This window comes from Nyctibius grandis, chromosome 3 (genome assembly GCF_013368605.1).
Source record: "Nyctibius grandis isolate bNycGra1 chromosome 3, bNycGra1.pri, whole genome shotgun sequence".
Taxonomy (NCBI): Eukaryota; Metazoa; Chordata; class Aves; order Nyctibiiformes; family Nyctibiidae; genus Nyctibius; species Nyctibius grandis.
This window is the reverse complement of record NC_090660.1, coordinates 42,287,837-42,314,521: the sequence shown is the minus strand read 5'-3', so window position 1 is coordinate 42,314,521 and position 26,685 is coordinate 42,287,837. Positions and strand designations below refer to the sequence as shown.

The 26,685-nt window shown below is 37.3% G+C and overlaps 1 protein-coding gene across 1 annotated transcript in view; it reads right to left on the bottom strand.

Annotated features, from left to right (window-relative positions):
- Nucleotides 1-26,685, bottom strand: part of GABBR2 (gamma-aminobutyric acid type B receptor subunit 2) — a 523,105-nt gene that overhangs the window by 139,274 nt on the left and 357,146 nt on the right. Inside the window, exons 12-13 of the mRNA XM_068396715.1 lie at nucleotides 18,867-18,974; nucleotides 4,074-4,196 (exon numbers count right to left, since the gene is read on the bottom strand). Of these exons, the coding sequence (XP_068252816.1) occupies nucleotides 4,074-4,196; nucleotides 18,867-18,974 (231 nt within the window). The remainder of the gene's footprint in view (nucleotides 1-4,073; nucleotides 4,197-18,866; nucleotides 18,975-26,685) is intronic.

The window sequence follows — 26,685 nt, the reverse complement described above, 5'->3', positions numbered from 1 at the left end:
GTGTTGGGAGAAGACAAGCCAGTCAGAGGCTTTCAAGCTAAACTCTAGAGTAGAATTACTCCATCATTATATTATGAGTGAGAGGTGAGTATGACCATGTCTACATGCAGACTTACTGGACTGTAGTAAGTACCTAATTGAATTGTGATACAGCTATTGCACAGGGAGAACAGATTCCACTTTGTAAAGGATTTTGCTATTTCAAACTGTGGTTTCATTCCAACACAGGTGTATCAGTGAGCAACTGAAATTAGAGCAAGCTGGTTTCCTATGTATTTTTTTTTGTCTTGTGGCTGGATTTCCCATGTCTAATTAAGTGTAAAGCTCCCTTTAGCAGGTCATTTATAATGTTTGTCTTTAGACAGAGGGGTAAACTCACGCTGTGACCCTTGTCTTAGGGGAGACACTATCAGAACCTCTCCTCCACACAGCTAGCTGTTTCCATCAAATTTGTAGCAGCGCTACGTCCTTAAGAGCTGTATCTGCTCTGTCAGGTTTGACTGAAACTGGTAAACAAAGCTTGTTAGGCAGTAGGAAAAAACTGCACAGAGCACCCTGGCATGCAAACATTGCTTTCTTAAGAAACCAGAACAAAATCCAGATGGTTGGAAAAAGGCGGTAGAGCTGTGCCACCAGGGCAAAGCTCTTCCACAGCTGCATACACAGAAGCACCGTAATTCATCATGGCCTGTCGAGCCCAAGAACCTGGCCGGCAGGATGGTGAGGGAGGATGCACTCCACACAACTGGGAGAAACAGTCTGTCAGGAACCTAGTCGAGATTTGATCATATCTGCAGAACAGTTTGATTATGACAAAAAAGGTGATTTACGATGAAAGCAGCAAATTCCAAGTTCAGCCTAGGAAGAATCTAGTGAGAAAAAAGTTATTGGTTTCTTCACTGGTCTGAAACATTAGCAAAAGGAGAAATATTACAGCTGATGCAACAAGCAAAACAGATGAATAGAGGTAATGTTATGGCTTAATTGCCTTTTTTTTAACACTGCTGCTTGAAGTTGAAAAGCATTTTGCGTCAGAAAATGCTTTTGTGTTATGTGAGAATCAAGCCTACAGTACTCTGTAAGAAGTGTACATAGGAGGAACCTTACAGTTCTGTTGGAGATCAGTGTAGAGCTACAGAAATTTTAAAGTGGTCTCTGCATTTATCTGTAACCTATTTGCTTTTATCAAACGATTTTTTTGTCTATATATCACATACCAAAGAACTGCCCTAGTGATGGTTGGAGGATCTGGATGTTTTAGGGCTCAGTTATTAAAACTTTTACCATGATCTCTTATGGCAGCCATAGATATGCTTTTCATAAGGAAACCTGACATCTAGGGTCAGGATGCCAGAGACCAGTCTGAAAATTGACAGACCCCACATCCCATCTGATTTCTTCCTTCTGTCAAGGGTTGAGAGTCATCACAAGCACCTTCATTTCCCTTTGCATTTTTAGATGTAGACTGCCTAACCTCAGCTTTTAAGACATGGATAGCTTGACTTTACAAACTACTCTGGAAAAGAAGTTTGGATTTTTAAAAAGTGCTTGGTAATTTGCTGGTGGAGGTATTCAAATGAATTATTTTGTGAATAATACCAAACAGCAAAGGACACTGTCAGTTTTTAGGCTCTCGTCTTGGTTACTTTGATTGATGTGTTTATGAAGACACAGTTACAGAGGACCACCCAATAGTGGCTGAAGGGAGAATTTTCACATAGGAAGCCGATGAGTATTCATAGTTAAAACAGCACTCAAATGGTTCATTAGCTAGAATGACATTGCATTCATAACTTTGTAGCCTACATTTAGTTTAGTCTCTATCACTTGGATCAACTTTAACTGAGAGAAAATATCCCTTTAAAATTATGTCATAGCAGCAAGTGGGACAAGGAATATACGTGACACAATATTCCTGAAATGAAACAGAAACTTGCCTCCAGTAGTGTTTACTATGTGGCAAGTACTTTTCAAACACACAAAAGATAAAACCTGCTCAGGCAAGTCAAAGAATTCACCATTGCAGAATGCACTTTAAAACTAAAATTAAAAAAAGCAAACTAAAATAATAATAATAATAATAATAATAATAATAATAATAATAAAGTAAATACAATTGTCATTTGCTTCTCCTAAGGAGTTTCTGAGACCTGAAGAGGTGTGCTTCATGAAAGCTAATTTCAGTTCACCTCAATGCTTGTATAAGATAAAAACATACATACAGTATTTTAATGACCAAATTTGCTTGCATAATACTTTTATTTCCTTCCCTCCCCAAATCCATTAGCTTAAAAAAAAATTCTGCACAACTTATAGTAATAGTAAAGAGCTTCAACATAAGTTTAAGTCAATTCTATGCTGAGTATTCAAAATATTACACATTCTTGTGTGTGCATTCAGTGAATATGAGTTTGCATGGGCTTACACAGTTCCCAGAGAATTCCAGTTCTAGTACAAAGTTCAGGCAACTGGTGTGCAGCCCCGTGGTCTAGATAGCACCAAATGTGGAACAAACCCACTAAGTTTTTAGTGGTATACATTATACCATCAAAGAATATACACTGATAAGTTCAGATGGAAACTGAAATCATTTAAAACTGCAGTAAACATTATTTTTCAAATATATGGTATTTATGCTTTGATAACTTCACAGTTACTGCTGCTGTCCACAGAAATTTCACTCGAGTGATTCTGCTAAGACCAGATATCAGGTTCTTTAGTTATGGCTTCCCTCTGATCAGGGAAAAAAGTGAAAGTCCTTCTAACTCATTCACCCACGGCACTGAAATGAGTGTTATTTCAATTGGATTTAGTGACTGCTCATCATAATATGTTTGGTTTTATATGAGCAGTGAAACAGTTAACAACACTGATAATTGAAATACCAGTTGCAATGCAGTTGGAATGAAATGAAGTACACAAGGCTACCGACAAGCTGCTATTGTTTCAAGCTCTACAAACATAGAGCAGAAGTGTCTCCACAAGAAAAATTTCAGTTACATTTTCCATTTTTTATTGACCACCATAAGAACTGAGAAATCTCTTGAAAAAGAGTTCAAGCTCTAGGGAATGACTGAGAGGTATCTTTTCAGACTCTAGAATGATTTCGTGAAAGGCATCCCTTGCAGTTTAGGAGGCATTGTTCTAAGATATCTTCTACAAATTATATTCAAATAAACAGTAAAATCTCTTCCTAATAAAATTCCAGAGCTACACTGCAAAGTAAGAACAAAGTAAAAACAATGTAATATATATTTTCTTGCAAACGTTGATATCAGAAGAGAAAACTACCATTCTTTTTCTTACTGATTGCCAAGTATTGGAGAACAGAATAACACTTCTAGATTGTCCTCATATAATCTAGTTTTCAGATACCACCAGTTTCCATGTTGGAGGTAATAAACTCTCAAACACTGTTAATCTGCATACAGATAGAATTTATTTTTTTCCTAGTTCTGCATTGTTGCTGCCATGTTTCTTGTTGTCAGTTTGTCCAGAAAGCTCTACTTCTAGAACACTGGAAAATTTGTACAAGGGGCATTAAGCTATTACCTGCTCCCTATCAAAATCTCTAGCATGACCTTTCTGGGAATGACATTAAAATAGGAACAATCAGTATGTATGTATGCACGCACTATTACTGAAAATAAATATAGCAGTAGGTAACATAATTCCTGAACATCTCCACAAAGAATGCAGTCTAAGCAGTGACCTCTCCTGTACTTATCTTGAATAAGCTCTTATTGAAATCTGCTAATGGGTTTTGATAATCTATTATTTATTGCAACAAACTCTGATAGAGAGTCTTAGCAGAGTACTCTCCTGTGTTTACAACACTTTCATCTAAAATCTCTCAGAAGTGACAGAAACGTGGCACCTTCAACTACAGATACAATTTCTTTTGGTTGCAGTTATTTCATTTCGATTTGCTTTTAGAAAACAGAACCCTTCTTGCCCCCAAATACACAGCTTCACCTGCTTTCATATAACCTAGTGCATCTTTAGCTTGGTCTTACAGAAAGCTGTAGATATTGATATGCAACCATAAGTATTACTTGGGCTTGAGGACATACCTCCATGTTATACTTTTCCACTGTCCTTCTCAAAGGATCCACAACCTGCCAGCAAATCAAGATGCAAAGATCAATCAGAAGCATCCCTCCAACTATCACCAGTAGCTTCTGGTCTTTAATGATCTGGAGAGACAGAAAAAAAAGAAAAAAAAGGGAGGAGATTCCCATGAGCCATAGATAGATCCCTGTACAGCTTTATTCCTATATAGGGAGAAAAACACAGGTTGCTAATAAGAAGGTTTTTTAACAATGAACGAAGAAAAGTTTCAGAAATACCAAAAGATGAAAGCAAGAAGACACAAAATTATTTTAGTTTGTTTCATGTTTATTATAAGTATCTAAAGTGCATTCTGACTTCTAAAAAGAAACTGGGAGGACTCTTAAATATTAATACTGAAGTCCAGGTTTAATGTTAATTCTTGTAAAATGAAAAAAAAGTATTCTAGAGAGCCACTATTGTGCTTCTGTATGCAAATGTGGAAAAATATATGTGGAAAACTGTTCATTACATCTTGCAGAGCAGCAGGAGTTAAGGAATTTAGTTTTCACTAAGATTTCCAGTGTTCATTTTTCCATAACCTTCCTGGATGTGGAAAACATACTTCCAAGGTATTAAAAAATAAGTTAATTTTTGAGGGTTTGTGTGTGTGTGTGTTTAACATTTGCCTCTGTTACCCAGGGAGCAGAAAGGGATGATATATTTTTTCTATATTACAAAAGTTAAAGGCTTTTATGCACATGCAACTTAAAACATGTTTTTAATTTTGCATGAATTTTAGGTTCAAAGAAGAAAACTAGATGCTAATAAAAAGAACAATCCAAACCATGTATTAGTCTTGTATAGCTGCATGCAATCCCCATATTATTTCTACTGTTATACACACAGCAACACAGAAAAAATACACTGCAAGTACATTATTTCAGTTGCAAGGTTGTAAACATGTTCAAATATCAGGCTTTAATTAACTTTATATCAGTCCTCTTGTGCCTATGTTCATGTTTTTTAAATTAATATCTACTTCTATTACTAATGAACACTCATCCAATATTCAAAAGATATTGCCAAATTGTTTTAACACAGACAAAACCACATATTTGCCCTTAGTTTTGCTTCCTAGAAACAATTGGTTTAATCCAATGAAATACTAAAAAAATATTAAGCCTGCGCAGCTTAACAAAGTTGTGATTATTTCAGTTCAATTTGATAAACTTGTTAGGATTTTGAAAACACATTACAAAGCCAGAAGTGTCAGCTAATCTTAATACAGGCAAGGCTGGTATTCCTGCCTAGAATAAATTGTATTTGTATTGAATTCTTATCAAGCTTAAAGAAATGATAAAAATGAATACAATTTGAAATAATGTTTAAGAGGAAGTTTAGAAAGTTTGTTTTTCATATTATTTAGTGAGATATATTCTTTATTTTGAAAGACGTTTCTGCATTATTTTGCACTGCTCTTTATTAACCTGCTAGTTTATTTTATAAATAATTTGGTGTAAACTAAGTATAAAACTAAGGCTTGCAATCAGAATGAGTTGAAGGACTTGACGCATTATTTTCATTTCCTGCGGCCAGTTATTTAAATCCATGTAGCTCCCATCATCATAAAGGACCAGAAAATCATGCTTTCCACATGTTTTGCAGCAGACTCTTCTCAGTGGTGCCCAGTGACAGGACAAGGGCAATGGGCACAAACTGAAACATGGGAAGTTCCATCTAAATATGAAGAAAAACCTGTTTACTTTGAGGGTGGCAGAGCACTGGAACAGGCTGCCCAGGGAGGTTGTGGAGTCTCCTTCTCTGGAGATATTCAAAACCCGCCTGGACGCGACCCTGTGCAATGTGCTCTAGAGGACCCTGCTTTGGCAGGGGGTTGGACTGGATGATCTCCAGAGGTCCCTTCCAACCCCAACCATTCTGTGATTCTGTGAGTAATAAAGCAGTACATCGATTTCATCAGAGATAGCACAGGCATGCCTGGAGAGGGACGGTGAAGGGGAAAGATGCAGCTTTCAGTGTGGTACGTCTCACTGCTGGATGGTTTGACAAGGAGAACTTTGCAAGGAAAAGGTGTCTTGCTGGGAGGTGCAGGGGGAGGAAGGCTGTTGCAATGTGTTTCCTCATTAAGCTAAAAGGAAAGCAGATGTTAAGTAAAGATTCTCAGACACAGCTTGGTCCCTTGTCTTCTTTGGAAAACATAACTATGCCTAACCTTTTAGTCGTTTACCAAGTTACAATCAAAGCTGAAAAAGGACTGTCAATCACTGAGGTTACCCTCTGCAGAAAAACTCCATGCATTTTTTTATCTCTTTTCGAATGCCTCTAAACAGGACTGGGGTGAAACATACCTAGTGCTGCTCCTAGTATGAGTGGAGACATAGGAGGGAAAACCACAGGGAATCAAGTCCAAAGAGAATTTGGATTTAGATGAAATTTAAACCCCTCAAGCCAAATTTATTTTTCTCCCCCTTAAGCGGCTTGGTAATTTGTTTTATTGGCATATTTTAGTTGGTCTTTCTTTTTAATTGATGAGGTTTATTTTGCTGAAGTTGGCTGTTTAACCATTACGTGTCTAGCCTCTCAAAATGGCCAGTGGGCAGAGACAGAAACCTTAGAAGGAGAATTCATCCCACCTATCTTGGGTGCAATTTAGGATCAGAGAAGTTAGTGTTCTGAAATGTGTCCTTCCCTTCCCGCCCCCCCACCCCCAGCCCCATGAGGGTGTGAAGACAACTTGAGCTAAAAAGATGCATTTGAGAAACTTAAAGCTATGTGAAAAGAATCTGCCAGAAAAGTTTCCCTCTGCTCTACTGAACCATAAAAGTTCCTTGTAAAAACCACCCAAAACATCAGTAATGATGCCCTATCTTTCTAATGAAAATAGTGAACATTTTGCCTAGGACAGGTAAAACATGAGACAACTAGCCCACCGTATTCTAAATTTATACAGACTATATTGATATTGAAAGTAGGATTGCATTAGATGCAGATTTATCAACATCTGGCAATATTAGTCAAACTGCTACAGCAATGCCAGAAGCAAAAGAGTGAAAGAATAGTGTTAAAAGCAGTAATACTGATAATTCACTCACTAACAGGGTCAAAAGACATTCCATATTAACACTTCTTATTCAGGATCACATTGCTAACTGCCCTTCCTTGCTCTTGTGCGTCTTTTATTTGTACCTGTCCTTGAACTATTGCAAGTCAATATTCATATTTCAGTCACAAGTAAGTTGGGTAACCTTTTTTTTTGGGCAGGTAATTATTAGAACAAATAAAAGCAGAAATCCAGGAAACAGTGGAGCTCTTCCTTGGATGCCTCTTGGAGCATTTTTTCCTGCGTTATATTGTGAATGGCCCTTTTCTGGACAGAAGAAGAGAGGTGCATAACAGCAGCTGTCACTGGCAGCAGGTATATTATTCATCCCTTATTTCTGCCAGACAGCCAGGAGGAAGGCAAGCAAAAGAAAGCCCGTAAGATAACCTGAGGAAGCGATCTGTGCTACTGTAATGAGCTCTGTAAAACAGCACTACCAATGCTGCATGCAGGGTGAGCGGGCTGAAATCGGGGCTCCTGAAGCTGCCTCACACACCCATCACAACCCTGCACTGTCCTTGGCAAAACCACTGCAGTAATGCAGCTCTGAAGCAGAACTCTTCACCAAAACGCTACCTTTTCAGAATGAGACGTTGAGATTCAATTATTTTTTACTTCTGTCAGTGACTAGCAGTTCGTCCGAACATAAATTTACTCTGAGAAATGCTGTTGGTATATTGCTAGCAGCAATTCCAAAAGGCTTGCTGATCTCTCCCCCTCCACCCTTAGGAAGCCCAGCTTTCCCTCTCCCCAGCCATCACTCCCACCCACCAGCACTCCTTCAGTTCAGTACATTCACTCCTTGGGAAACAGCAGATGCACTGAAGGAGTCTTGACTCAGATCTTGTGAATCCAACAATTTCTCTGTCTGACAAAAGAAAGTCATGAGCAACTGAGGCTCCTTACAATCAAATATATCATTCTTCTTTCAGAAGAAGATTCTTATTTTTTCCCTTTTTCATCCTCCTCCTCGCATACAGTAAATCAGCCTTGGGAGAAATGCACGGTAGCTAATAAAATCCATTTTTTTTTGAGTGCTCCTGACTCCTTGCTATAGCCAAGCTCTCATACAGCAGCATCTGTGAGTAATATTTTCTACCATCTGTGATTGGATAGGTGAATCTGTCTCATCCTGGCAGATCTGCCCACTGTTATAAATGCCATTGCTACAAGTCTGGACTATATATCTGGATATGAAGCTGTCTGTCCTCAAAACAAATGCATTCAGAACAGAAACTGGGAGACCATTTTCTCCTCAGCAATATCGCTGTATGAGCAAACCAAAATTTTTCTGAAAACTTGTGACCGTGAAGACAAGTTCAAGATTGAAGTCCTTATCTTCCATGGACCTTGCGGTCTGATCACAGGAGATATAAAATCTGTCTAAAGCTCTGGGATGAGGTTTCTGCTCATGAAACTCTTGGGGATTTTCTAGAACCATCACAAGCTGTACTACGTGGCACGGCAACTTCAACTGTCCGTTTGGTTATTATTTCACAGACCTTTTGTGGGGCTTTTTTCATTTGCTTTCTGAAGCACATCCGTCGTGCCCTGCAGGACCCTATCCTCAACCAGTTCATGGGATCACCCGTCAATTTGGCAGACAACAGCAATTAAGCATTAGGCTTGCTTTTTGTAGTTAAGTCTAAGGCAAGTTTTTGTTATTTCTTGCCTTATTAGAAACCAACTCTGCAAATGTATATGATGTGGACCTTAAAGCTGAACTCTGTTCTTATGCAAGAACAAGGAGTCTTATATATGAAGACTTACCCTCTTCTCCAGGATGCAACATAGCTTTGTACTCTCTGAGTTCCACAAATAGCTTTCCAGCATGGATTGAACAGTTCATTTCCTCCTGTCTTTTTTTTCAGAGTTACTTTCTTTGTTACCAGGAACTTCACCTTCCTTTGTCAGAATAAAATATCTTTAAATTTAAAGGAAGATGTATTAGCTAAATCTTGGTGGTGGTCTTTTTGTGTTTTTTTATTTTTTATTTTTATTCATTGGATTCATAGAAGCATAGCAAGGCTGGGAGTATTTTTGTATCTATTTATAGGTTTTTAGACAAATATATATTTTTCTTTTTCCTTGAAAATTTAGATTTCTTTTCTGTTTAAGAAGGCAATTCTGGTTTCTCTTATGTAGATCAACCCTTTCTAGTCTAGCTGACAGATCCGTACCTTGCCTTCTGGCACTAGCTGGATAAAAACTTAATGCTATTCAGTAACTTTTTTTTTCAGTTGTTCCTTCCCCAGACTTCTGGGATGGAATCTGTAGAGAGAAACCCTCTTTAAAGGATCCCTACGAGAAGCTTCCTAGACCTTATTCCATTAAATGAATAGCACTGACAGCAATTATTGAAGCCCTCAGGAATCTGAAACCCAATGTTCCTCTCTCTGGTACATACAGAAATCATGCTGACAGGAGTCCTCCCTCTGAACTGAAGGGGAAGAGAAAAAGTAACAGAGTTTGTGGGAAAAAAAATGACAAAGTCTGCAAGGCTGGAAAAAGGGACCATATAATGACTCCTAAACTTGCCTTCAGTGTATTCTCTGCATTGCATAAACTACCCTTTCATTTCTTCCAGTATAATTAACTGGGAAATACGTTAGGGTTGCTCCCCCACATTTAGCTGGTCAGTGTAGGTGGGATGGTGCCATGAGGCTGGTGATGCAGAGTCAGTGGTAGATAGGTGAACTTTGCCATACGTGGGCCAAGGGAGATATCTGTCTTTCAGTTATTAAAGCCATTAATATTTTAGAGGACTGTTCTGTAATACATTCTTAATTTCTGTTGTGTAATGGAATGAGAAAAAAGGATTATTGAAAACACATTATGCACTTGTTCCCAATAACTCCACAATGTTTTTTCAACAGCTATTATGAATACTTCCTATAACAGGTTCTATGATTAGTATTGGGAACACTTTTCACACTGCAATTACATTAGTTTTAATGAGTGAATGCTAACATTTTAAAAAGCATATTTTGTAGTAGCAAGCTTTTTTGACCAGTTAAGTCACTCGCAGTAAAAAGCTAAGCTTAAGACATTTTACTCTCTTAGAGGTACTTTGATGAATATGATGAAAGATTTGTATATCTACTTATACATTAAAAAATAAATCTGTTTTCTGTGAGGATCTGCTGTGACACCTGCAGTCTGAGAAACTGATGTTTTTTGCTGCTTTCCAGGATAATGGAGTGTATGGTACTACTGATAATAATGGACAATTGGATATGACCAAAAAATTTGTGTTTGAGAATTAAATAGCTACAGTCACCAGCCTGCTAAAGCACACATTTCTAGAATGCATCTTCTTTGCTGACTCATGCTCAGAATAATTGTAGAGCATCTTTGGGCAGACTCACACTTTCAATAACTCCATTACAAATGTGGATGTGTTGACTCTACGCCTTGCTGCCAGAAGAAGCTATCCATTTAGAAAACACCTTTCCCCTTTTCCAACTCATATAAAAGACAGGCAGAACATCCTAGGGGGATGCTCCCTAGGGGGAGAAGAAGATAGAAATTTTACAGAGGTTAGAGAAGGGGAGGGATTCAGTGACAGTTTAATGAAATTATAAAATTCCTCATCTTTGAAAGCTTGAGCCTCAATCATGGTTAGAATGTATTGGAGAATTGGAAAGATGATTGTTTTATTAACATTGTTAATTCAAACTCGGGGAGCACATAGAGTGTTGTAACATGGCTAGTTTCACAAAACTCTCTTGAAAGGACAAAAATGAAAAACACCGTAGTCTTAAAAACCAAAACAACACTAAAGAAATCAGACTTGACAGCGTTAGAACGAACCATTCTTGCTATACAGTGTTTTGGAGAACAGCCTTAGGAACGGACCTTAGCATTGTGTTAACATCTGCACTCTACTATAAGTAAAGCTAGGTATGCTCCTTGAGCTGCATATCCCATCTGCAAAGCAAGTCAAATTCACCTGTGAGAGAAATGCATCTGCTGAGTCCAAGATTGCATGGGCCATAAGTGTGGAGGAATTTCTACCAGGGATGTGAATTTTCATCTGTAGCACTAAAAGGGATCCCAGTCTTTAGGAAAAAAGTGCACAAAGGATTTGAATGGTTTGGAAGAAATGTTCTGATTTTGTTTGAGATAACATTAAAATATCTAGACTTTAATATTTTCTTTAATGAACAATTCTGTGGTAAAGCATTCTACATCGTTACCAAATAGCTGGGGACATCAATGCACTTGATTACATTTACAATCCAATTTCAAGCTATTCAGGAATAAATTGCCTCATACTGTATAGCGACATGTTCTTTATTTCTCTGCCATCCATTAGTCTTATAATACATAGAAATTATAGTTGTAGCACCGTTTATGAGCAGTTATGTTTCACACAGAGTTTTCGTTGTTTTCATTGCTACTGAGGTTTAGCCTTATCAGACTGTACCATGCAGAAATTTACATACATAAATTACTTCGAAAGCAGATTTTTCTTCTAGATGTACAGTTCATCAGCTCAACTTATTTCTGTGGCAGGAGCCCGAGATTTAGCTCCCCGATTCATATTTATATGAATGTAAATTTTAGAAATGTGATTCCTATTGTTCCCTGGCTGGCATTTTGTCTGCTCAGCTCCTATGAAAAACAGGGTGCTTATTTTACATCTAAATATGGATTCGAGGATTACACTGACTATTTTCAAGGCTTTGGACTTTTAAAATTTATAGTTATAGCTATTTGGGGAAAAAGTAATAAAATAATTTGGTTTCCACTTATATCACTTTAGGAAGTACTATATCTGTATATTAATAACCCATGAAGCTATACCTGAATAATTTACACTGCACTGTAAGTATCTTGGATTACTTGGTCCAGTGGTAAATATTCATAATGAAAAAAAAATCCCAAACATAAGCAAATTTGAAACCACTGTCTTCTTTCTTACTCTCAAAGATTGAACAATAATGCTGAACACTTCTTTAAGTATCCATATGCTGGCTCATTTTCAGCAGATGGCCCCTAATAGATTGTTGTACTGTTGGTATGGTTACCCAAAGCAAATTTTTGGATCCTGACACGTCTCCTGTTCAGACTTATGATCTCTCATATATACTTAGTGAAATACATGTGTATCCTAGGGGAAATACAGTATATAGCTTTTTGTTATACACACAAAAAGCTCTAGCTAGATTGAAAAAAATGTCTTCGAAAAGTATAAATATTTGCAGTCTGAAAACTGACCTGGAAAAATATTTTATAGCAGCAGTTACAGAAAGAAATTATTAGGTAATATGATCTACATTTACACTAATACAGAAAGAACTATGTCTACAAAGGCATTTAAGTGAGTAAATAAGATGTGGCCTGTGAGGTTCTGACCTAAACCCTCTGTTAATATAGTCTGGAAAACTTTGCTTTGTCCATTTTTAAATTATTAGGGTAATGAGTATATTTTTTAAAACGTCTTTAGGACTTTTGTGAGAAAGATTATAGATTGTAATAAATTCTAAATTCCACAGGTGACTTGAAAAAGCTAAAGAAAAGTTTATAACTAGAGATTACACTCACCCTATAAAGTTTCTCACAGAAGTTTTCAAATGAGGGATGGCGATAGCAATAAACAGAGGAAAATTGTGAGGAGAGGGCAGCAACACATAAGCTCATAAGCATGTCGCCTCCAGCTGCTTTCTTGTCTCTGTTTGTTTTTTCCCCAGGGACACTCTGTGCAATTGCAGGTACTGACAGCTTCCCTGCAGCTGGTACCACGGGGTGAGAGCACACAGCCAGCGGCTGCCCACCCCGACCGGGGGCTGCTCAGAGCAGCCCACGTGCCCTGCTCCCCAGAAAGAGCACAGATGGTCTCCTACCCCTTCCAGTCTTCCATGCACCTCAGTTTATGGATCACAAAGTATATGAATTAGGGAGGTGGAGTGGCCAAATTTGTGTTAAAAAACGGAGTGGGAAGGCAATGAGATAAAAAGTTTGAGAATTCTTGCTCCGCTTCACTCAGGTAATACATTTGCTTCTCAAAAACAAGTGCTATCCTTTTCTGAAAACCGTGCTCAGAGAGATTTATAAAGCATAACAAAGAATTCTGGCAATTAATTATTTTTCTTCATGTTGGCACTTAAGTGTCTTATACATGAGACCACCTTTCTCAAAACTCCTACTGCCTTTTTCATTATGTATTTTTTTCTGTTTTAAGTGAAAAAGACTGCAACAGAAAACTGCCTCTTTTATTATACAGTCCTACTGCAAGCCCAGAGCAGACTCACTTGACTGCTCCATGATACCAGCATCCTGTAGAAAACTAAGGCTGCACTCGCGTCCTAATAATGTACATGGGGGAACAAATGTACATGGTAGAGATCCTAGCAAGCTGCAGGTTTTCAATGATTGGCTTTTTAGCCACAACATAAGCATTTTAATATTTTCATCAGCCCATTCTTTTTAAAGAAAATTAAAAGAATGATAATTCAATTCCAGAGAGAGATGCATGCATCAGAAAATGAACTGTTAGATATTTGCACACCTCATCAGCTTGAGCTAAAAGAGTAACTTGTAGCTATCATGAGCTGTACAACAGCATAACAGGAAGACAGGGCACATATTTTGCCTGTAGGTTTTACAGAAATAATAGAAAAATAATAGTAATAGAAAAAAAGAACAGTGAAATCCTAAAATCCTGTGTTCAGTTTTTATGCTCTGCCCACACTTCTGTGCAACCATTCCATCCAGTCCTATTTTCAATTTCTTCTTGTCTCTTATTCCTTTTACACTCCTATGTTCCTTTCCCAGTCTCTGTCTCTACTTTTCAGGCCTGCCATCCTGCCTCTAAATTTCAATCTTAATCTAATTTTAAACCAGACCTAGTCCCTCAACTGGAGTTTGCCACTTGAATCTCAAACTTGGGCTCTATGTTCCACCATACTCAGCTTTCTTGACCACTTCTTACAGCCCTCCCTGTCCCACGCAACTCCTTGCTGGCTCTCAATCTTATTTTAACTTTCTGTGAATTCTTATTCAAATTCAATTTCTCTCCTCAGCTCCTTCTCCCAGTCTATAATCCTAAGCTTTTCCTTATTATTTTCATCCAGAGAGGCTCCCGTTCCCTCTGAAGCCCTTAGCAGCTAACCCTATTTCTCATTCTCAGCCTCTTCCCTGCTCCCTACCTCTTGGCGCTGTAGTTCTCTTTCAGTGCCGAGCTCCCTTCCACATGCTTGTGTCAACAAAGTAGGCTGTACAATCTCCTATCTGTCTTTGCAATGCATGAAGACCACAGCTCTCTTCAGAAGTCTTTTAAGGACTTAGTAGGCTGAATGTAAGAAAATAAGTTTGCCAGAATGCAGCCTGACAGGCATAGCTAAGTCAAGTTGGACTGGTAAGCCATTTTTCTCTGTTGTGGTTGGTTGTAGCTTTCTAACCCTGGGATAGTACCAATTCCTTTTCTCAATACTTGTTAAGCTCTTTAACCCTTTCTCATCTGTGAGAGCTCTACAGTCACACAGTAAATTTAAGAACACAGAAAAGCTTATGAAATATCATCAATGAGTAGAATAATGTTGGCAAAACTATAGGAGCAGAAGTATTAAGAAAAGATGCTGTTCTACATCTCCTTATGCAATTATATTCTGTATTTACCTTGTCACAACATTGTCAACATAAAGACATATGCCACCAGAAGTGTGGTGTATGTCTAAGTGGTAGTAATAACTAAGTGCACTGACAATACTTTCAGTGCAAATTAAACATAAAACATCCCTCCCCTGCTGTCACAGCTAAAGGATTAAGTACTAATAGACAGAGCTAGAATGTTCTATGTTACAGGTAAGACAAGTCTATCATAGCAACGTCAACTGAGAAGTATTGTATTTTCAAATATAAACTGCAACAAGCAACACCGCGATCCAGATCATCATCCTTCATTGTATTCACCTTGAAATGATCAAATACTTGTCTTTGTAGGAGCAGACTACATAAAGCTTATGGAGGCTTTAAAAACCACTGCTTTGAATTTGTTACTATTCTGGTATTTGTTAAAAGTGAATGGTCTTTATTTGGCACACTGGAGTTGTGCAGGAGCAGTCACTATGCAGGACTGCTTTAATGCCCTCTAAAACCTAAGACTATGCAGGTCCCATTAAAAAAGACAGCTTCACAACCTTCTAAATTTTAACAGAAGGGCTGGTTTCTTCGAACAGTTCAGTTAGCTAAAGCTTCCCCAGGACACCACATGCTCTCCTGCTACTTATATTCTCCTCTCTCTCCTCTTATCCACTGCTAGTCCTCCTCTGCTGGTGACGGAAACATAACCCCAGTCTCCACCTCTCACTGAGCAGAAGATATTCTGCTGCCCAAACCAAAAGAAAGGAGACATTATCAAAACCAGAATTGCACCTCAATTATAAGTGTTACAGTTACTTTTAATACTAATTCTATTCTACTTTCCATTATCTCTACTAACCTCTTTAAAACTCAAAAATAATTTATTTCCCCCTACTGATTTTGTAATTTCCATTTGACAAAAATTGATTCCCTTGCACCCCTCTGTTTCAGATCCAGCTAAAATGAATACATTTTTAATTTGTTTCCTTTGAGCCCTAGTGAGATCAAAGATGGTAACAGAGCTCTGGGGATCTTGCAAAATTTGTCAGATAGCAGTCTGATAGCACAAGTAGTGTATTCTGAATGTTATTGTTTATTTTTTTCCAGTAACAAAGGACTAGATGTATAAATGGGTGAAAATAAGAGGATTGTGAGAGCTCTATAAACAGAAGTTAACAAAAATCATCACCTAACTCAAGATATAATCACCTAATCACCTATAAACATCACCTAACTCCTATATAATTTAGTTCCGCTCTCTACTGCACTAAAAAGGGGCTATAGTATATTATTATTATTTAAAAATCTATGCATTTTCTCACAAGGAGAGAGAAATCCACCCATCTCTTCACAAAGTCACGTTGTACTATTAAGATACGTGTCCAGTAAAAGTTTGGAAGCAAGCTTGCCCTACCTGATGAAGATATTCTAGCATCATGTTCTTCTCTCCCTTACTTAATACCCACTTCCATGAAATGAATGAACCAGTATTTTTCAATGTTTGGAAAACTTTCCTGGTGAAAATATCCAGGATGACAGGCAAAATGGTATATCTAAATGTCAGATTTTAGCGTCGTACTTATATGCAGGTGGAAACAGAAGCAACCACAGATGAATAGGATCCACAGTACTTAAACAATTTTGGAACTTTGTACTCCTCATATCAAAAAGCCAGTCTGCTCTGATATGGCACAGCTAATTCAAAAAACATTAATGTGCTTTTTCATGCAGCACTATCTTTGTTTATTTGTCTGTTTAGAAACTGTTTGTGAAAATTTCTATTGTCTATGCCTCCATAGATACAAAACGCTTTGACTGTAAACTACATCAACTGAAAATGGAAATGTCCTTCATGTAAGACGTAAGTAAAGAATGACATGTTTTTCAATGAAAACTTAAAACCAGTTTTATCCATCCTGGCAAATCAAAGGCAGAAAATATATGACTAGTAAACATTTATCATGGATAGTTAATTTGTTTTGCATCAAGAAAACTGTTACCTTTTATGATTCATGCTTGTGTTCTGGAATGGGATATTCAAATAAAGCAAACCAAGATAATTCTGTGGAACAGCCATTCATTAAAGTTTACAGAACAAAATGCATTATTTACTTAAATCCAGAATATTGAATAAGATACCCTAATAGCCTTGAAGTTTCCAGTATCACTCAGAGTGAAGCATCTCATTGGTCAGCATCCAGATGTCTGAAAGTTTATCTAGCTATCTATCTCCCTTATACTGATCAGTGTCTTTTTAACTGATCTTAAACCATTTTTAACATCCAGCCCTGAATAAACAATTGCAATTTGCAGTTGTTGATGGGCCTGTTGAAGAACGGGCACTACATAGAATTTGAAGGAATATATTCAATTAACAAACACTGAAATTTAACATTGAACAGTAACTTGAAGCTCTAAAATGAAATGTTTTCTAAAACACAATAAAGCAAATACTTGGTGACAGTCCATTGAAGTATCTGTTCATTCCTATTTGGAATAGAATGTATTGTAGAAATGATAAAATTCTCAGGATAACAAAGGTTATTAAAGCAAATGCTTTTATGTGTTACACTGGTGTTATCTTGTGTAACTTCACTAATTTACAAAGATTTGTACCAATATAGCTGAAGACATCTTTGCAATATAAAATTTCATTTTTCAAGAAGGTAAAATACTGGCTCAGCTTTGAATAAAAAGTCTTTAATACAGGAAGTCTAAGATCCTTGAAAAATATATATGGGACTCTGGTAGCATAAACTGATATATTATAGTGGGCTTTTTGCACAGGTGCAGAAAGGGTGGTCTCCACTTCCCTCCATCCAGAGTATCCCATTTCTGGTACAGAAATTTCTTATAATTTTACTTGATTTTAAGATATTTCTCAGTCTTCGTTATTTTTTATATTTAATGATATTTGGGATTTAATTAACAAATATTTAAGCAAACCTGTCGAGACCGAATTGTAGAGGGAACGACTAGGTGGTTGTGTTGCTAAGGTGCCAGAGTGCTAGGTCCAGTTCCAGCTGTGGTATGTACTTGCTTAACAACCTAAGACATAAATCCTCTCAGAAACTGAGTTAACCCTCTCCCTGTCTGTCTGAAGTTCAAACGTTTTTACAGATGGATGTATCTTGTGGTGACAGCAACTCCCTACATGTTGCAACTGTAGAAACTATAACATAGTTCTAACAACAACAAAAAATAATACAGCTCTTCCATGAGCATATATAGAGGGAAACAAACAGAGGAATCTGATGAGGTTTTGGAATATTGTTCTTCTTTATTTTGGGTGTAAATGACTCTTTACCACTTATTAGAATAACTCTATTCAGCTGCATATAGGAACTGAATTTGGCACTACTTCTCACTCTATAATAATATTATTTTTTTTCTCTGTTTCATGCACATTTCTCTTAATGTTTTTCCTATCAGAACTATTTCTATTCACCAGTTTTCCCATTTTTAAATAAAACCATCTGATTAAAAGCACTTCATGTGCGAAAGAAGCTCCATGGGAAAAATATCAAATGAACAATACAAACATGGAGTGTTGTACTACTCCTAAGCTGAGCCTAATTGTTTACAGAAAAAGTTCTGTACCAAAAATGCCAGAGGTGACTACTGTGGTTGAACTCCGATCAGTCTTAGGGTAAGCTTATGTAATTTCAATCAAAATTAGAAATATAAAGCTGTATAAGCAGCACTCTCTCTTATCACTTCCTACCAACCCATCCGAAACGTGTGTGTAATACCTGTATCCCAAACAGACGTATACAGAAAACATTTCATAACAGCTGTGAATCTGCCAGAAGGAGACCTCTGGATGCTGAAACACCATAACAAATAAGAGTGAGGATCCGAATTCACTTTGAAAGTTTACAGCCATCTCCACTGTCCACCTCGCATTAAAAATGCTGAAGGGCTGCTGCTCAGCTCCAATTCTCAGAGACTAAAAATGAGACCAAGAAATCCCCAATATCAAACCATTCAGAATCTTTGAACCCATGAACAGAGTCAGCTCAAGTATGGCCATCCAGGAAAGGTAAAAAGACAGTTAGAAAATTATATTAACAGGGAAATGAGAAAAGAGCTTACTTCCCCTCACCTTTTTCTTCATTTTTACATTTTTGAAAATTGCATGAACTCTCCACGTTTTTGCAAACATTGCTCCAAATGCAGTTGTGTATCCCACTGTAAGAATCCATGTTCGGACCTAAAAAAATATATATATAAAAAAAGACAAAGCCATTTAATTTTCAGTAGACAATGTGGATATCATCATTTCAGTCAACTTTTTTCTCAAGACCTTGAGAAAAAAATATTCAAAGAACTTCACAAAAATGTTGACATTTAAGAATTGTCTCATTCATTGCTTCCTTGCTTTTTTTCTCCTCCCTCCATCCCCTCTTCAAGTATAACAAGTCTGGATGCTGAATTAACAATCTCTTCCATATATAAAAACACAACTCTGCTACAATATTCTGCATTTTTTTCACTTTTATTGTGTTTTGTGCAGTCAGAGGAAGGAACTAGTGGTGGCAAAGAAGAGACTGAGAATATAAAAAATACCCAGGGAGCTATTATTAACAGCGACATTTTGAACAGAAATGAACAGAGAAATAGAGATGTTATTCGGACTAAATAAGAGGAAATTGTACTTTGTGAGGGATGCATCACTTAATGCAGACCCCGAGCACTCTGGAAAGACAAGAAAAACTGACCTTAAAATTATCATATAGGAAAAACGGCAAGACAGGAACATAGACTTGGTGGGCAGGCCTCTGGGACAAGATCTCAAACAAAGATAATATGGGTCTAAGAAAAAGGAGGTGGTGAGCTTACACAGAATGATGGAATAATGGGACCCTGAGCTGGCCACAGCATTGACATAGACCTATCTACATATTTTCCTTATAGTGAGCTTCCCAGAGAAAACCAAAACATTTTTAAACTAAAAAAGACTTGATGTCTTTAGAGTAAAAACCAGAATTTCTTATTTTTTAATATAAAAACCTCAAATTGACCAAGAGGACAGAACACAAGTTACAAAAGCTTTTTTGTGCAGTTGCCCGCAAGGAAATCCCATCACATCCTTGTAGGTAGGTCCTCGCTTTCAGACTTGGTTTCAGCTGAGCCTGTGGCTTTCAGAGTTGTAGCGAGCTCTGCACAGCCCCCTCTTAATTCCTTGGAAGTTTCTCTCTTCATTACCCTGGAGGTCTGGCTTGAAAGTTTTCTGCCCTGACCAGACTATTTTCTTCCCCAAGGAGGGAGTGGAGGTTACAGAGCATAGCAGGTGGAAGACCACGCAAGAGGCACAGGAGGGAGCTGGAAGCCTACAGCTGAATCTGAGAGCCTGAGAAATCACAAGGAGGAGGAACAGTCCCCTCCTCCCTCTAGAGGCTCCACCTGGGCCAGCTGTCAAAAAGGGGAGACTGCACAAAAGCAAACAAAGAAGTAAAAATAAAATGAACTGTGCATTGCAGATGGAAAAACTGGGGGAGAGACAATGGCTAAAGACATGGAAGGCAAAGCTATAAAAGGGGAAAACAAGCCTTCTTTTGGACATGTGGACCATGCAACCTTGGCCAGTAGAGCTGTTTTTTTGATATAAAAACAATCTCATTTGTGGAAACCAGGACATTCTGAGAAAGGATTTTGAAAAAAAACCTTTAGATGACTAAAGGCAATGTTTTTCATTGGAAACCAGCCTGGTTTCACATCTGACTTTCTAGAGAGTTTGGCATTTTTCATTTGTACCTTTAGGACATGCATATTGATGAGAAACTAGGTGCTGTAGTAAGATGCAAAACTTGGGATCTAAGATCAACATTAGGAGTAATCTAAATGTTTCACTTCTAAATACATATTATCTAGTTTTTGCCTTCACAAAACATCTTCAGAATTTCTATTTTTGTATTCAAAATGTGATTCCCCCCCCCACCCCCCAATTTTCTGTAGACCAGAAATTCTGATTTTTAATAAGCATTAGTGACTGGGTATCAAGGCAGAAATGAAATGAAAGATATGGCTTACTCAAAAAATATTGATAAAGCAATAAGGGACATAAAATGACTACAGTTCCTTAAAATAATTAAATAAAGAAGATACGTATGGTCAATAATGGTGAATTGGTGAAAGAAAAGTACATACAGAACAGGCATCTTGGGTTTTTGCAAAGAGGAGTGTATGCAAATGGACACTCAAAACTGTCTGAGGGGGCATATGCCCAAAACTGATAACCCTGTGCACCACGCAGGGACACACACCTCAAGCGTGCAAGCGTGAACTCGGGGGGTGCTGTCTCACTGGCGTGGGCATTACCAGGGTGCAGAGATACACACAAAGGCAAAGAGCCCACATCTCCCGCAGGACAGGTGTGTACAGGGGAACCTGCACCCCCAGAAGAAAGGGTGTGCTGGTAATCCATGCATTCTGTGAGCATCACGTGTCTGCATGTAACTCAGCATGTGTATTTATTAGAAAATGTTGGAATTACGTACAGAACACTGTTTAGATATTTATATGTATATATTAACATTTTATTAGCATCTAATGCAGTTTATCTGTTGCACTGCTGATTATTGACCATGAACATATAGTTCACACTGATTGCTGGCTAATCTTGTTATTAATAAAATCAGCAAACCACCTGTGATTAGATTCAAATCACGTGAGTTATTCCACTTTGTGACTTTCTTGAATGCGGTATTGAAAAAGAAACCCATAACCAAGAAAAATAGGAATAGATATTTAGGTCAGCAAAGTAATATTTTAAACTTAAATATTTTTTCAAGTCTTTGCTCGTTGTGCATTATCATATGTTATGCTACTAACGTCGGTAAAACCACAGTTAGATAGACTTTGAGTGATTTAAAAAATACATTTCATATCAACATGTTCGTATTAGCTGGTTACATCTTTTTTTGACTTCACATCAACTGAGCTGTGATAACCATTCTTAGTATTCAATCTTTTTGCTGCTATTAATAAGTATTCATCTCTTTTGTGTACAGTTTAGTGATATATTTGGCAAACAGATACATGGTATTTTCACATCTCTAATAAGACTCTGTTTTGTTCCCACTGAAACAGTAATTGCCTCTTGGGAACAGTAATAAATCCAATTATGCTCATAATATGTTTCTAACTCGATATTCAGAAAAATTTTATTTCTAGCATGTTTGGTTCAAAAAGTTTTATGTATTCCTGATCTGGATTATGCAAATCAGAATAACTGTTGTCTATATTGGAAACATTCTTGCTTAAACATACCAGGAGATTTTGTCAAAATGAGATCGCTCTTGCTAAGAATGAGATGCTAAGTTTCAGATGAAAATAAATTTTTAATTTTGAGGAAAATGACCTTGAATTTGTCTGCTATAATTCATTAATGCAGCCAGCAAAATGAAAAATTTAGAAAACAGCAAAAGCCTCCGAAATTCATATATCTGCCCATTTATATTCTTAAATGTATTATACCTCCAAATCCCACTCATTTGAAAGAACATGATAAAAATAACACCAATAATTGGAGAGTATGACCATGATGTTATACAATCAATCAGTAATTCTCTCCCTTTGGAAGTTTTTAATGATGCATTTTGACAGAAGAGGCTGAGGAAGATCACCCTCCCCGCCCAGTACCCACCAAATGAGCATGAAAGGCACTTCCTTAGAAGATAGGAAACTTGCATTCAAATCCCTACTCCAAACTAGACACAAAACCTGAAAATGTTCCTGTGCTCCTATAGAAGGGTAATTGTAAAAATAGCTACTGTTTACTTTTTTCTTAAAAGGTTAGGTCATTAGAAAATTCCTCATGCCTTCACTGAATTTTAGGATATACTTTCAATTATCTGCTTATATTTCTTGGTTACTTCTTTTTTTGAATGTTTTGACTAATTTAATATTGCCTACAAATTTTTTAGTTTCTGTCATTCAAAGACAACTCACAAGTGTCAAAGGAGATAATATTGTTTGGTATACAACAATCAAGTATGTCTATGCAGATGCTAAAATGCTGTTTCCTAGCTCTCTTTTCTTTATACTTTCTACACTATTTTGGATTAGGGTCTATTTTTGAAAATACTATATATGCACGTCTGATTGGAACTTGGGCTTTTTATAAATTACTTGATAAAAGCTTTTACAGGTGATAGCTGAAAAAGCTAGAAATCACTTATGTAGTGGACAACACAATTGACAACCACCAAACACAGTGTCTCCACAAAGAAACAGACCATTCTGGGTCATTTTCCAGAATTGAAACAGATATGATGTTTATTTAAAACACACAAAAATTCACCTTTGTCAAATACTGTTTTAAAAAATGTTGTAGGGTTCAGATAAAGAGTCACTGCATTTATGAACAAGATGCTCCTTACATCTTGTGGAGCATTTCTTTGCAACTTCCCTTTGCAACAAAAAGCCTCTGTTTTAAATCTATTCATAAGGTGCTAAAGATCTTTTATTTTTTTAAGTAAGACTATTCTTCCATCATATAATAAGTACTGATAGTTTAACAGCCTTATATAAAGTTACTTCCATTTGAATCATATTTCCTCTCAGCCTTGAGCTTTAGCTGGCTAGCCTCTGTTTTGAATGTTGCTGTTTGATATCTTCACATATATCTATCTGCACCTTTCCCATCATCTTGTTATGTGAATGGTGGAGTGGTTACTATTTATGTTTCTGCATAAAAGACCTACAAAATTATTTGATATTACAACTCACTATTAATAAAAGGAAGCCATCTAATTGTGAACAATGAGTTAGTAAAGGGAAATTAGTAAGTGGTGAAAGCATCAGAAACATCCTGAACAAAGAAGTAAAAGTCTCTTTTTGTTTATATACTTTAAGAATGAAGCCTACAAACAAAATTTTAGGTACTGTTAGCTTTCAGATAAACAACAATATTAGTTGAATTTATTTTAAATAATTTATTTTAATACAATTACCTTTCTATATAAAATCATAAAATGAAGTTATCTTGGAAAATGGACTGAATTAATGAAAGGTAAAAAATTTCACTTTTAAAGATGTTACATTATTTTTCCATATTTGACCACCACTGCATATGCATTCAGAAGACCACACAGTCATGAACTGACAAGGAATGCCTGGGAAGGCATTGAGCTCATGAAAGCAATAATAAAAATTTCCAAAGCAGTTGATCAAGAAAGTGATGTATTTTACTCCTCTGTTAAGTTGAACAAAAAACCCCAAAAACCCCTCTGAACCGAATATAGTACACATTCTCATTTTTGTGTTGCAGCTTTAAATTTTCTATACTAATCCAATTTGTCAATATCAAGCAAACAAGATGTGATTAAAGACTCGGAATGAAGGATAAAGAAAACCAAATATCAGCACAAAGAACTTTCATGTGTTGCATAAAAAGCTACAAACTTCTTATCACCTCTCCAGGTGACTTTTTTTTAATAACTGTTATTTGAATGGGACAGTGAAGTAGCTTGGGTCTTTAACAATTTATCCTTCAGTTAGCAAAACATTTAGATTATGTTCCTGCAGAAGAATCACTCAAACTTAAGATTCTTGAAAGCATCATTTTTACCATCTCAAGACCTTAATTATAATGGTTTCTTTTAAATAAAAACTTTCAGATCTTTCATAAGACTTGACACTCCAGGCACTCTCCAGATAATTTTATGAGACTCAGACTGATTCAGTTGGGGAACATCAATAATTAGCCAGTTTTGCACACGCAGCAGGTTGGAAGCTGCAGTGCCCACTGGGTTAGGCTGCAGCTGAACATCAGTGCTGAGCAGCTTGGTGGCATCTTAGTATTAGACTTAGGCACTTAGTGACAAAGTGACAAACACAAGAATAAACCATGCTGTGGGTTTAGCCCTGGAGACCTCAATTATCTTACGTTTACAATTACATTGATTTCTGTAGACTACTCATGAGCTGAAAATTAAGCACCTTCTATTTTTCTTGGCAAACTGGGGACATAAAGGATAATTATGATGGACAAAAATGTGTCATCTCAACAAGTTCTCACCGGGGCTTGATCCTGCTTCTATTAACCATGGCAAAATCCCAAGTGTGAGCACAGGAAGGCCTCAAAGAATGAGTTCATCCATTTGAATCACGCTTTTCGCACTTATATCAGACATTTTTTGATACATTGTGCTGGTTTTGGCTGGGATAGTTTACTTTCTTCATAGAAGCTAGTATGGAGCTGTGTTTTGGATTTGTGCTGAAAACAGTGTTGATAACACAGGGATGTTTTCATTACTGCTGAGCAGTGCTTACACAGAACCAAGGTCTTTTCTGCTTCTCACACCACCCCACCAGTGAGTGGGCTGCGGGTGCATGAGAAGTTGGGAGGGGACACAGCTGGGACAGCTGATGCCAACTGACCAAAGGGATATTCCATACCATATGGCGTCATGCTCAGCATATAAAGCTGGGGGAAGAAGAAGGAAATAGGGGATATTTGGAGTGATGGTGTTTGTTCTCCCAAGTAAACATTACGCATGATGGAACCCTGCTTTCCTGGAGATGGCTGAACACCTGCCTGCCCCTGGGAAGCAGTGAATGAAATCCTTGTTTTGCTTTGCTTGCGTGTGCGGCTTTTGCTTTACCTATTAAACTGTCTTTATCTCAACCCACGAGTTTTCTCACTTTTACTCTTCCGATTCTCTCCCCCATCCCACCAGCGGGAGTGAGAGAGCGGCTGTGTGGGGCCCAGTTGCTGGTTGGGGTTAAACCATGACACAAGCGTTTACAACTTTTAACTCATTTTTTAGAATTTGTGTGGCATCAGCACAGTTCTTGTAAAACCTAAGTGGCAATAAAATTAGAGAACTGAATTCTGCTGTTCCCACATAAATTAAGTACAGTGGTTCTTCACATGCTGTGAGATCTCCTGTAGTTATTTCTTAATATATTTCAGACCATGTTTCAGAATTAATCCAGAAGTAGTGTAAAAGATATTACAATTGCTCCTGATTCTATAAGGGGGTTTTAAAATCTGGCTGTTCTACTGAAGGAGAGGAAAAATGTTCTAAAAATACTACCTTAATAAATCTCTGGCAAGGTTGTCGTGTATTTGCTTCAGCATAAGAAATAATTTTGTTTCAAGGATCTATTCAGCCTTGTAACTTCTGTCTCTACATTTTCCCCCCCCCAAGAAAATGTCATTTACTAAAATAGAAGCTGATCAGGCTCATGTAACAGAATTGCCTTTGAATTAAACAGGAGTGAGATCAGGCTCAGACTGAACGACAGTGAGGACAATTATGGAAGTGATTATACAGAAAGGGGAGATTAAAATTAACAGCTAAACAATTAAGTAGGAAATAAGCTCAAGAATACACACAAAATGAAAAAGGTCAGACTAAAAATACAAACAAAGGCTCTGGTTTCCAGAGACAAAGAAATGGATTAGAGGTCCAAATCCTTTTGCATTTCAGCAGGAGCTGGGTGTCTCTCTGTCGCTTTTTAAATTCCTGGCCAAAATTAAACGATTGGAGGAAAAGAATTAGGCAAATATAAAATCCAAAGCGGGGAGGTGGAAATCCCAAACCTACGGCAATGCCTGAAGAGCATAAAGGGTATGAATAAGAAGCACATCATCAACTACTAACCAAATATCAAGGCTAGATGCTATTTGGTAGCACAGGGTCTGGTCCAAGTGGCTCTTGCCCATAGTACACCAAGACAGCCACAGCTTTAAGGTGGCCTTACCCAGATGTTTTCCTTCTCGTCAGTTCCCCCAAAAATGGTTAAACAGAGAAAACTCAAAGTGACGAGGGAAGACAAAAGCAGAAGTAAATAAATAGTCAGAAGGTTCATACATCCTCTCCTTTTCCCTGCTTTACTGTTAAAGGCAAGTCCCTGCTTCCAGAGCCGCTCTCAGCCAGCTCCATGACTTTCAAAGTTTTAGCAAATTGCCC